The 12,578-nt window shown below is 52.5% G+C and overlaps 4 protein-coding genes across 4 annotated transcripts; 3 read left to right on the top strand and 1 right to left on the bottom strand.

The window, feature by feature from the left end:
- Positions 1-834: 834 nt before the first annotated feature.
- AYO20_02829 (hypothetical protein) lies at positions 835-2,015 on the top strand (the record flags this gene model as incomplete). The annotated part of the gene is made up of 2 exons (XM_022641133.1): positions 835-1,660; positions 1,744-2,015. 2 exons carry the CDS (start codon positions 835-837, stop codon positions 2,013-2,015), a joined length of 1,098 nt encoding a protein of 365 aa, XP_022503008.1.
- A 1,634-nt stretch (positions 2,016-3,649) lies between these two features.
- Positions 3,650-8,323, top strand: AYO20_02828 (hypothetical protein; the record flags this gene model as incomplete). Its single annotated transcript, XM_022641132.1, has 1 exon — positions 3,650-8,323. One exon carries the CDS (start codon positions 3,650-3,652, stop codon positions 8,321-8,323), a length of 4,674 nt encoding a protein of 1,557 aa, XP_022503007.1.
- Positions 8,324-8,640: 317 nt separating this feature from the next.
- Positions 8,641-10,812, top strand: AYO20_02827 (hypothetical protein; the record flags this gene model as incomplete). The annotated part of the gene is made up of 1 exon (XM_022641131.1): positions 8,641-10,812. One exon carries the CDS (start codon positions 8,641-8,643, stop codon positions 10,810-10,812), a length of 2,172 nt encoding a protein of 723 aa, XP_022503006.1.
- A 366-nt stretch (positions 10,813-11,178) lies between these two features.
- On the bottom strand, positions 11,179-11,658 carry AYO20_02826 (hypothetical protein; the record flags this gene model as incomplete). Its single annotated transcript, XM_022641130.1, has 1 exon — positions 11,179-11,658. The coding sequence occupies one exon, from the start codon at positions 11,656-11,658 to the stop codon at positions 11,179-11,181; it is 480 nt and encodes a 159-aa protein (XP_022503005.1).
- Between the last annotated feature and the right edge of the window lie 920 nt (positions 11,659-12,578).

Here is a 12,578-nt window from a genome sequence, read left to right as displayed (position 1 = left end):
TCCACTGCCAGCGTTTCGAGACAGACTGTGGCTGAGTGTTTGGGTGGAGAGCGGAAGCACAAACTCAGACTCTTGATACCATAACACAGTAAGATAATGACCTCTCCGCGAGGCATGATATTCACTAATTTTCTATGGTACAGTACTATGAAAATACTTGATCGGTGCCGTTGTGGACGAAACATGGATGACACGAGTCTCAGCGGTGGGTCTGGTTTAGGAAAGGCTTTTTACCATCCATCGCAAGTGGCCATATTATCGCCAATTGCGCGGGATCATCAGTTCGAGTCTCGTTGTACTTGTAGTCGAGATGTATTGAACTATGGGACATTATGACACTACATTGCTGCGATTACCATGGTCTGTTGACACTGCTGGGGAATGATAACGGCATACATCTATCTATCTTATAGGGCAAATCTCTCTAAATGCAAATGGTACGAAGAGAATTTGTCATTGATAACAGCCATACTCAGACCTCCCACCACGGAATTTCTACTCTACTCGGTACCTGTTTGAGATCCTTTGAAGTTAAGTGTAATGTCCGCTGATGTCCACCATTGCGCTCGCTGAAAAAACCCCATCATCGGGATCCTTTGCCGATGTTCCCGGCCTATCCCCAGAAATGCCTTTACATATGTACACACGCAGAATTCACAGTACGAGTATATGACAGGAGTTTTCGATACCGAGATAGACAAATCTAGCTCTTTCGACACTTACAGGACTGGTAGGTAGCGGTGCTACCGAGAGCAAGTACGAAGTATAGACAAGAAAACTAAGAATACGAGTGGTGTACATACATCGAAGCCCAGCTCCAGCAAGCAAGCCATCATGGGCGAAGACGCAACCCAGGTTGCGGATGCTGGCAACACTCTCATCCTCGAAGGACGGCCCGAGTCCGAGTACACGCCCCTTTTACAGACGCGGAAACAGGCCCGTCTGGTATGTCTGGAAGAGCACGCCGTGTCGCCGTACCCCACGCCGGCGATCTCGTCGACATTTGGGGTCTTCAAGCCCTCGTATGTGGCCGGGCTCAAGGACCGGCTGGGCGACATAGCCCTACGGGTCAAGATCATGGACGCCAACAACATCGGCGCGCAGGTCATCTCGATGAATCAGCCGACGGCCCAGGCGTTTGTGGACCTGGAAGAGCAGCTCGAGTGGTGCCGCAAGTCGAACCAGTTCGTCTACGAGAACTACTGCCAGAAATACCCTGACCGGTTCTTCGCCTTTGCGACGCTGCCGACGCAGAGTGGCGAGGCCGCCGCGGTGGAACTGGAGCGCTGTGTCAAGGAGTACGGCTTTGTCGGGGCCATGATCAACGGCTTCACAAATACCGCGGACCCTACCAAGGGATTGTACCTCGATGATCCGCAGTTTGACAAATTGTGGGAAGTCTCCGAGCGCCTGCAAAAGCCCATCTTCATCCACCCCCGCGTGCCGCTGGCCAGCAATATCAAAGTGTTGGAGGATATGCCCATCTTCCACGGTGCCCCGTATGGTTTTGGGAGAGAGACGGTCGAGCACGTCCTGAGGCTGATGTACAGTGGTGTGTTTGACCGGTTTCCTAAGTTGAAGATTTGTCTGGGTCATATGGGCGAGGGGTTATCTTGGATCTTACCCAGAACGGACTCCACATTCCGTCTCTACAATGCTGGTAAGTGCGGTGACCTTTTATTCTTTAACCCTAGCGCCGAAAATTCTTTTCACATTCAAGCTGCGACTGACTGGTCACCCCAGAGGCGCAAGGTCCCAAAAAGAAGCGATTCCAGGATTACTTCCAGCAGAACATCTTGCCGAACACCAGCGGCATGCCCAGAACCGCAGCCCTGATGAATCTGATGGCAGAATCGAGAGTGGAGAATATCATGTTTGCCGTGGACTATCCCTATGAGTCAATCGCTGAGATGAGAGCCTGGTTTGAGACAGTACCTATATCTGATGAGAACTGGAGGGATATTGGGTACCGCAACGCCATCAGACTGTTTGGACTGCCCCTTGATTATGACTAGTGCCGAGATGTCTATGATTACTCGTGGCGAGTAGATCCAGGCGCAACTATCGAGACTGGCCCCTCCAGCTCAAAGTTGATGCACTGGCACACTGGTGTGCCCGGCACAATAATTCTCCGAAAGGAGGTACAGCCTCGCGAAGACCACAAAGAGTCAGAAGGCTGGAAACAGTAGTTGGCACACCTCGGGTAGCTTTGCTAAGTGTGTTGTTACCCAGCTGACCCGTCTTGCCCGTGTGCCCGTCTTCCTTCGGGGGACATGAATAAATGTTTGTAAGCGTTAATGGCAGAATGATGCAACATCTCCATCTTGGAAGGCGAGTGCTAGGAAACACTGGAAGTCGCAATCACTGCTAATACAAGCACCGTCAACGCGTTGGTGCGTGACTCACAATATCCAAGATGGATGAATGGGTTTGGGCAGGAACATCGCTTGCAAACTGTGCATCCAATCTTGATTGCCAGTGTGGATGTGAGAGACGTTGATTTGTGAAGTCGAGTGAAGCAGCATTGGCCAGGTTGAGATACTGGCACATGATGGGATCGTGGCAAAGAAAGGAGCAATGCCGACCCGAGAGAGAACGAGCCTGGCATGTTGCTGCGTTGGAGGGAGATGCCTAGGCAGATTCTAAGCCTACGCTGGGTGGGCTGTAATGGGCAGCAATTATCATTGTGGACAAAGCGGGAAGAGGGCACGAGGGGGGCCAGGGGTCACCGACTCATCGGGAAGAGCATCGCCGGCTGGCAAAACTTTAACTGAAGTTCACGCAGCACCAGGCACCGGCCCGCACGCCTTTAACCTTAGCCCCCGTGCCCCTCATCACAAAGTACCTAGGTAGCCACAACAGCAGTCCTTAGCACCCCTAGCAGCTCTATTACCCCTGGTAGAAAAACAAGCAAACCCCCACCACAGCGGCAGCTGCCGCATACCTATCGAGCTATGTAAAGTTCTGGATCCCTAGAACCCTGAAATTCAACCTCGTGTAGATCACTAGGCATCAGTCCATGTCGCAGTTACCAAGGGTTCGGCTTCTGACCTCACATGCTTCACTATCGCTGTCATGGAGAGCATCTGGAACTGTTGCGGTATTTCCTGATTCTCTCCTCCTTACGAATCAACTCCTCTTCATCGCTGTAGCCACCCAACCGCCTAGTTGTTCCCGTCACATGGGCAAACATAGACAAACATTTGCTGGCCCAACAGGAATCTTGCGATAACCCACAGCCACCAGCAATGCGCCCTATCAGCGATGCAGGGTCCTTAACCGAACCTTTAATCCTCCGCGACGTGTCCGAGCTTCATTTTACCGCTGCTTCTTCGTTTGTACCTTTTGCTGCCCGATGAACCCACAATGGACGACACAATTCCAATTGCTACAAACGACAAGACTGTCACGCTACCTAGTCGCAGGTTTGCCAAAATGGGGACACTATGGTCTAGTTCAAGTATCTCTGCGGCCCTCACCTCTAGAGACTTCTCTCATCTCCATGTTCGCTTAAAAAGGTTCCTGCACATGCAGACGCAGACGCAAACGTGAAACAGTCCCAGCGTCACCGCCTCTTCGTCCAAACTCTTCTCCACCACACAGTACTTAGTTACACTGCAGCACCGCATCTTTCCCAACCCTCGACATCATGGCATCCGAAAAACGTTTACGACGACTATCCCAGACAAGAGCCCGGCCTCCAGCAGGCACAAAACGGTCCTCGAGCTTGCGAAGGGTATACAACCGCTTCTTCCACCCCGATTCGCCGCTCTCAGAAGGTTCCGACGACGGGTCTCCGGTCGTACCAGACTCCACGCAACCTCCACTGTCAGAGATTGAAATCCTTCAGGGTGAACTGCAACAATGTCGCCAGAATCTCGAGGAGGCCAGGGAGATGGTCATGTCTCAGGACCACGAGCTGTCAAACTTGGAGAAAAACACACAAAAGATGGAGAGACGTTACAAGGAGAAAGAGTCTGCTCTACGACGACTGAAAGCTTCGCTGGAGGAGACTATGGTGGCCGTCGTCGTGCAGCAAATCAGAGATGCTCAGAAAGCCGAACGAGATCTCGTCAAGGAAGAGTGTAACCGTGAGCATCAGGCAGCTTTGGACAGTGTACACCACAAATACAGGTCAAGAGTCGCCATTTTGTCACAGGAGCTCCTGGACTCTCGCGCAGCGAATGAGCGGATGAAGGTCACCTACGAAAACGAGGTCTCCGCCCTGCGTGCTGAACTCGCCTCTCTGAATACCGATCTCGAAGCCGCAAAGAATGCTATTGTCGAGACTACCGAATCACTCAAAAGCGTCCAACTGGCCTCAACGACGGCACTAGAAGAGACCGAGAAGGCCAACGCAACACTGAGAGCCGAGCTCGAATCCCAAATCGCTTCTCTCACTGACGAGTTGAATGCTACCCGTTCAGGTCTACAAAATGCCGAACTGAGCATTGAGGATCATACCAAACGGTATGAAGACCTCCAAACGACCTCCTCTCGTGCAATAGAAGAGGCCAACACTTCTCTCGCGTCGATTCGGGCGGATCTAGAGGCCCAACTCGAAGCACACGTCGCAGAGCTCACTACGACCAAAGACGCCCTCGACACCTCATCTCGGGAGAGGGAGGCCGACCAATCAGCACATCAGATAGTCTTGGATGAGCTCACCAGTGTTCGAAACCAGAATGCTGATCTCACGGACGAGGTGCAAACTCACGTAGAATCAAAGGCTGCTCTGGAAGAGAAAATCGCCCAGCTCGTGCTCGAGCTTGAAACATTTGAGGCCTGCAAACAAGATCTCGAAGGCTCTCAAGCCCGGGTTGCGGATTTAGCTACGGAACTCTCTACATCGCAGGTTGCACGGCAGAGTGCAGAGGCGCAGGTTGCTCAACTGTCCGCCGAGCTCGAGGAATTCGCTCAGCTGAAAGCCGAGCACGAGGTGCAGACACAAGAACTCGAGAGCGCCACTGCTAAGGTTGCAGATTTGACTGCAGAGCTCGAACCCTTCAATACCTGCAAGAGTGACCTGGAAGCGGCAGAAACAAAGATTGGCCAACTTTCTGCCGAGCTTGAAAACCACAACCAGCTCAAAGCAGACCATGAATCGTGCAAGCAAGAACTCGAAGACATCCAATCCAAGGTTGCAGATCTTTCTGCCGAGCTTGAGGTCCTGCAAAGTTGCAAGCAGGATCTCGAAGAAGCCGAAGCGAAGATTGGCCAATTGACCGCTCAGCTCGAAGACCATGAGCAGCTCAAAGCGGATCACGAGACCTCCAAGCAAGAATTGGAGAGCACGCAGGCCAAGCTCGGGGAGCTACAAAGTGAGATTGAAGGAACCAAAAATGCCTTGGACGGAGCCGAGTCGCGGATCACGCAACTCACGACGGAGCTTGAAGGTTACTCCCAGCTCAAAGAGGACCACGAGGCAGAAAAAGAACGTTCTGCCAACCTTCTTACGGACATAGATCGCCATGTTGCCGCTGTGGCGGACGCTGAAACAAGACACAAAGAAGCAGAGGCACGTGCTACCGAGGCCGAGGAGAAGCATACAGCGGTGCTTGAGGAGCTCGAGCAGCAGAAGACTGCCGCGGCCGATGCTCACTCTCGTGCTGCCGAAGCGGAAGAGAAGCACGCCTCCGCACTCGAGGAGATCGATCAACATAAAGCCGCCACCACTGAGGCCGAGTCGCGTGCTGTCGATGCGGAACAGAAACATGCTTCCGCATTAGAGGAGTTGGAAACTCACAAGGCAGCCGCAGCGGAGGCGGACGAAAAGCTGAAAGAAACCGAAGCGCGCGCCGCTGAAGCAGAGGGGAAGCACGCCTCTGCCCTCGAGGAGATTGAACAACATAAGGCCGCTGTGACCGAGGCTGAAAGGCGCGCCACAGAAGCAGAAGAGAAGCATGCTTCCGCACTCGAGGAGATCGATCGACATAAAGCTGCCACCACAGAAGCCGAATCTCGTGCTGTCGAGGCAGAAGACTTGCATAAATCTGTCCTTGCTGAGGTTGAAACGCTGAAGGAAAGCCTTGCATCAGAGACCTCAAACCATGCAACAACGAAAGAACAGAATGAGCAACTCACCAAGGATCTTGAGGATGCTTCCAGTTCTCATCGTACGGCTCAAGCTTCGCTAGACGAGGCATTAGATAGCATAACCTCCCTCAAGGAGCAGGTCCAATCTCTCGAGTCCGAGGTTGCTTCCATTACAGCATCGAAGCAGGCCGAAGCCGAAGAGTACGAAGCACAAAAAGCAAACCTCACCGAAGAACTGGCCACTGCCAAGGGCGAGATATCCAATCTCGAGGCAGAGAAGGCCAGGTTGGCCGAAGCTATCGAAACTGCTGACGCAGCTAAGAAAGAGCTCGAGGAGAAAGTTGAGGGTCTCGAAGCGGAGAGTTCCAGACTTTCTAGCGAGCTTGAAGAGGCCAAAGCGACCGCACAGAAGCAGCTTGAGGAAGCACAAGCTAGCCTTCAGTCGGCGGAAGAGAAATACACTGGCCTCGAGACAGAGGTAAAGTCGCTTCAAGAGTCTAACGAAGAACTCCAAAATAAATGTGGAAAGCTCGAGGAAGTGGAGGCCGATCGCCAAGCTGCGGAAGAGAAAGTCAAGGCCTTGGAAGAACAACTCAAAGCGCTCAAGGACTCTCATGACGAATTGACAGCGAAATGCGGAGAGGTGGAGGCCGCTCAGCACAGCGCAGAAGAGAAGGTTGCCACTTTGGAAGGAGAGCTGAAATCAGTTCATGACACCAATGAAGAGCTGACGGAGAAATGTAAGAAGCTTGATGAACTGGAGGCCGAGCATACTGCTCTCCAAGAGAAATCCGCTGCTCTCGAATCGCAGGTGCATTCAATTGAGGAGTCTAAGAATGAGCTGACGAAGAAGCTTGAGGACGTCGAAAGTGCCAAAGCGGTGGCTGAGAGTGAGGTGGAAAAGCTACAGCAAGAGCACGTGTCAGCCGTGGATGGACTTAAACAGGAACTTGCGTCCACCAAGGAAGCCTCTGAGAAAGCAAAGGAAGAGGCGGCAGCGTCTGTGGCAGAACTCGAAGCAAAATTGGCCGCTTCTGAAGCTTCTCACCAGGAAGCTCAGGAATCGCTAGAAAAGGTTCGTGCAGAAGCAGACCAATCCAAGTCCGAAATGGATGACAAGCTCGCTGAGGCAGACGATGCCCTGAAAGCTACTCAAGAAGCTCTGTCAAAAGCACAAGCTGACGCTGATACCTTAACCAGTGAATTTGAGCAGAAACTGGCCGATACGCAAGCGAAGCAGAGCGCTTCGGAGGAGGAGGCAGCCAAGGCAAAAGAGGAACTTGAGACGAAGCTGGCCACAGCGTTGGCTGAGCAAAAATCCGCCGAAGATGCGCTTGACGAAATCAAAAAGGAAGTCGAGACCGCCGAGGAGGCCAAAGCTGCCCTTGGGTCGAAGTTGAGCGAGGCAGAAAGCGCCACCGCCGCAGCCGAGCAGCGCGTCACAGAAATCGAGGCAGCCAAAGTCGAATTGGAGGGAAAGATCAAAGAAGCCGAAGAGAACAAAGCAAACACCGAGCAGGAGCTTCAAGCAGTCAGAGACAAGTTGGCTGCAGTCCAGGCAGAACTTGAGTCGACCCAGCAGGAGAAGCTCAATATTGCCGAGCAGTCATCGAAAGACCTTGAATCCAAAGAGGCCGAACTAGGCGCGGCTCTGACCTCCAAATCGGACCTTGAGGCCCGACTCCAAGAGACAGAAGCGAACCTAGAAGCTGCCAAGAAGGCTGGGGACGAGTCGAGTGCTCACTTGAAAGAGCTCGAGGCTGAGATCGAGTCCCTCAAGGCTCAAGCGATCGAGCTTAGCAAGATGTCAGAGGACCTGGAAGCCAAGGAGAAAGCCATCGCAGCTTTGACCACCAGCAAGGACGAAGCCGAGCAGCGGGTAAATGAGACCGAGGCTAAGGTTAGCTCCTTGACACAGGAAATCGAGGCGCTCAAAACATCATCGGAGGCATCAAAGGAAGAGGCAGCCAAGCACCTCGAAGCGCGGGAGCAAGAATTCAAGCAGCAGTCGGATGAAGCTGCCCAGGAACTTGACAAGCTCCAGGTTGACTTGAAGTCCAAGGGAGAGGCGATTGCAAATCTTAGGGCTCTGAAGGAGAAGATGGAAGAAGAGATGGGAACATTCTCGTCTCCGCCAACGTCGCCTGACCCCGAAGCTATTGAGGACAAGACGTCGACAGTTGCCACGGTGAATGGCGGGCGTGGGAGGAAGAGCCGAAGGAGGAAGTCCAAAGCCCGGGCCACTGATGACAGTGATGCTGCTAAAGGGGATGTGGATGATGAGTGACGATGATATGCCCAGACGAGACGATGTATGTATGTTGCGGAGCGCTGTGAACAGGATGGGAGTAATGAGGGTCTTACGACATGAATTGGCATGGAGGAGAGCGAAAGGGAGTTCAAGGGGAAGGAGTAAAGGTGCATTGGGCTTGAGTTCTTGCATGGTAATATGAGGTACATAGGACAATGGTGCAGGTGGCTATCTTGGATATACAGACATGTAAGCATTTGACATTTCGGAGTCTATGATCTGCCGGACTGCGCTTGACAATGTAATGCTCCACTGAAGACTGCTATCGGTGCACGTGCCGTGCTTCCCCAGAAATGACATCAGAAAACCTCGCGCTGGTGCTGCTGGTGTCTCCGCATAATTTGTCAATGGCTCAATTTGCCGTCAAGATGACGATGCGACAAGAAACCAGAGGCAATATTTCAAATTATCATACGCCTCCAATTTTGATCAATATCTTCGTCTTTATCATCTTTGTTGTTGCCTTCTGCATGTTCATCCGGCGCATTTCTCGTCTTTCTCGTCCAAAACTACCTCGACCATCTCAGAACCCCGCTCCTGTATCACGGATGAGACTCGCCCAGATGTCCTCCCATATTTCAAACGGCCATAGCAATGGCACCCGGTCCAACGGCCATTCCGAAGCCACGGCCACATTGGCAGATATTCCCAAATCCAATAATTTCACCTCCAAACTTCCTCCTGATCCTCAATTCCCGACGCCGATCGACTCTCACAAAGCCCCTCGACAGAAGTTGGGTCCCCGCATGGTGCGAGGGGCACTGTACACATTTGTCAGGCCCGAGCCGACCGAGGAGCCTGAACTCCTAGCAGTCAGTAAGGCTGCGCTGCGCGATATTGGTCTCGCGGAAAGCGAAGCGCCATCCGAAGAATTCAAACAGGTCGTCGCAGGCAACAAGTTCTACTGGGATGAAGAGAAGGGTGGGGTATATCCCTGGGCGCAATGCTACGGTGGCTTCCAGTTCGGTTCGTGGGCCGGTCAATTGGGTGATGGGCGAGCAATCTCGCTGTTTGAGACGACGAACCCGAAGACCAACGTCCGTTACGAGCTACAGCTGAAAGGTGCGGGCAAGACACCCTACTCACGCTTCGCCGACGGCAAGGCCGTTTTGAGATCGAGTATCAGAGAGTTTGTTGTGTCCGAATATCTCAATGCCATCGGCATACCGACGACCAGGGCTCTGTCGTTGACGTTGTGCCCCAAGTCCGAGGTTGTCAGGGAACGTCTTGAACCTGGAGCAATTGTCTGCCGTTTTGCTCAGACATGGCTGAGACTGGGCACATTTGACCTCCTGAGGTCAAGAGGTGACCGGGATCTGATCCGCAAAGTCGCAACCTACATTGCTGAAGATGTCTTTGGTGGGTGGGAGAAACTACCGGCAGCTTTGCCAGCCGATGTCCCGGATGCCCATCTCGACCCGGCAAGAGGTGTACCGAAGGATGAGATCCAAGGCAAAGAAGGCGCCGAGGAGAATCGATTTGCTAGACTGTATCGAGAAATTGTTCGAAGAAACGCCAAGCTTGTGGGTATGATGCAGGCGTATGGGTTCATGAACGGAGTGCTCAACACCGACAACACGTCAATTTACGGTCTGTCGCTCGATTATGGGCCGTTTGCATTTATGGACAACTTCGATCCATCCTACACGCCTAATCACGATGACCATATGCTGAGGTATAGTTACCGCGCACAGCCGAGCATTTTCTGGTGGAACCTTGTTCGTCTCGGTGAAGCCCTCGGTGAACTGATTGGTGCTGGGGACAAAGTGGACGACGAAGTCTTTGCAGAGAAAGGGGTACATGAAGATTTTGCACCCATCCTTATCAAGCGCGCCGAGACCATTATCGACCAGATCGGGGACGAGTATAAAGCTGTTTTTATGAGCGAGTATCGTCGTCTGATGACGGTACGATTGGGACTGAAGACTCAAAAGGAGAGTGACTTTGACAAGCTGTTCTCAGAACTGCTGGATACAATGGAAGCATTGGAGCTGGACTTTAACCACTTCTTCCGCCGTCTCTCCTCTGTCAAGATGGACGATATCAGCACAAAAGAGAAGTGCAAGAGCACGGCTGAGAGATTCTTCCACGGCGAAGGTGTCACCGGTCTCAACGAATCGAACGAATCCGGCCGTGAAAAGGTCGGGAAGTGGCTTGATTCGTGGCGGGAGCGGGTGGTTGAGGACTGGGATATCACGGACGAGACCACAGCGTCGGCGGCAGACAAGCAGCGAGAGAAGCTGATGAAGAGCGTCAATCCCAACTTTGTGCCAAGAGGATGGTTACTGGATGATATCATTGATCGCGTACAAAACAAGAAGGAGCGAGATATCCTAAAGGGAGTCGTGGAGATGACACTCTCTCCGTTTGAGGATGAGTGGGGTTGGAACGAGGAGATTGAGAAGAAGTACTGTGGTGATGTGCCTCGATTTCAGCGGGCGATCCAGTGCAGTTGCTCGTCATGAACCATGCCGGTTTCGCAGCTGCCAGCCTGCCAGTGTTGACGATGATTTGACATTTTGTCCTCGAGGTGGATCGGAGATGGCTCGATATATCTAGAGATCTCTTGTGATGGTATATTACTCACTTTGTAAGAAGCGGTTATGAATACGAAGGTGTAATAATATGTCATTCTATACACCAAGTACCTGTGTACCTACCTACCTACCTCCCTACCTCCCTACTAGGTAGCTTCTTTCTGCCCGGATTGTGCCTCAGTTGTATGCTCGGAGCCTTGTCTCCAACTCAGTGAATTGGGGGTCTAGTATCCCCTGTCTCTCGATCCTCGATCCTCATCCCTCCTCACTGCCCACCACTCACTGGACTACTCACTACTGCTCGGCAGCGACCATCTCCTTGATCGCAGCCTGCAACTCCGCCGCGTCAATGTACACCTTGTAAAACACGGCCTGTAGCTCCTCCCCCCGCCTCTTGAAGACGATCCAGCTGGCGAAATCGGCGTCGACCCGCCGCCCGTTCTTCAACTTGAACCATACGGTGCCGTTGATGATGACCTCGGGCGCTTCGTGAGTAAGCCCCGCGAGGACGAAACACTTTTTGAAGGCATGCTCGAGGTCGACGACGGGCCCGTTCATCGGGTGGACCATGGCCTCGCGGAGGGCGCGGATCTCGTCTTTGCCCTTGACAGGGGTCGGGCCGAAGACGAGTTCACTGTCGGGCGTGAACAGATCGAGGTACTCGTTGTTGGAGTGCGGGTCGTCCCATGACCGGAAGTAGCTGGCGAGGGTGCCACCTAGGCCAGCCGGTAGGGAAGCGTGGTTTTCAAACGTGTAGTTGTCGCGTTGGGCCATGTTTAGTTATTCTCCTTTCGAGCGAGAGTCGTAGTACACTTTGCTATTTTCCCTGTTTCTCTTGACAATAGAGAGGTTCGGGGGGTAGGGGTTTTCTGAAGCGGTGAATGTTGAAGAGTACTTGGAACAGTGCGCGTGTGGACAGCGAGGATAAGTAAGAGTCAAAGTTATATTTACCTATGTTACCAGGACCTAGCGATCAACATACTCTTCCCTTCCTTCCTTCCTTTTATTTATGGCCCTTCCGTTCCCCGCAACGGTTTCTGCAGAGAAATGCTGCTGTGATCATGGAATTAACGGGCCAACGCATCCCCGACGTCGACGGGGTTTAGCGAGTTTGCGAGCAAAGGAGGGCGGAGAAACCGAGATTCCTAGGTACCATGATAAAGCAACTGACAATGTCTACGAGAGGCCAAGACGAATGAATAACACGCCGAGGATAAATCTCCTGATGAGGAAATATACGGTAGAGAGGGACGGAAGATCCGCGACCCTTTGCCCTGTGGATGTGATGCGGGAAGCGGGAGAGCCGCGCGTTGATACATACTTCTGCGGAGATGGTTCCGTTCCGAGGGAGGATCTCCATATATACATAGAGTACCTCGTACCTGTACAAGCCTCATCACAAAGCTAAGCGAAAGGTAAAGAAAAGGAAAAGGTAAGAAAAGGCAGATACCGTCAGTATGACGGAGCAGCCGTCCGCACTAGACGTGCAAGACGAGCCAATCAGGAACACTAGCAATGAGAAACTTCGGAGTCGTCATAGGGCGGATGGAACACAGATCATCGTCATACGGAAGGCCGCTTTGGGAAATTCTATGGGATGGAGAGTATACTACCCTCGTGAATGGGCGAATAGGTATCAAGACGTAATGTAGATTGATCCATGTGTCGTAAATGTCAGTCCATGTCAGGAAAAT

The sequence above is a fragment of the Fonsecaea nubica genome (genome assembly GCF_001646965.1).
Source record: "Fonsecaea nubica strain CBS 269.64 chromosome Unknown Scaff12, whole genome shotgun sequence".
NCBI lineage: Eukaryota > Fungi > Ascomycota > Eurotiomycetes > Chaetothyriales > Herpotrichiellaceae > Fonsecaea > Fonsecaea nubica.
This window is presented reverse-complemented; position numbering and strand designations above follow the sequence as displayed.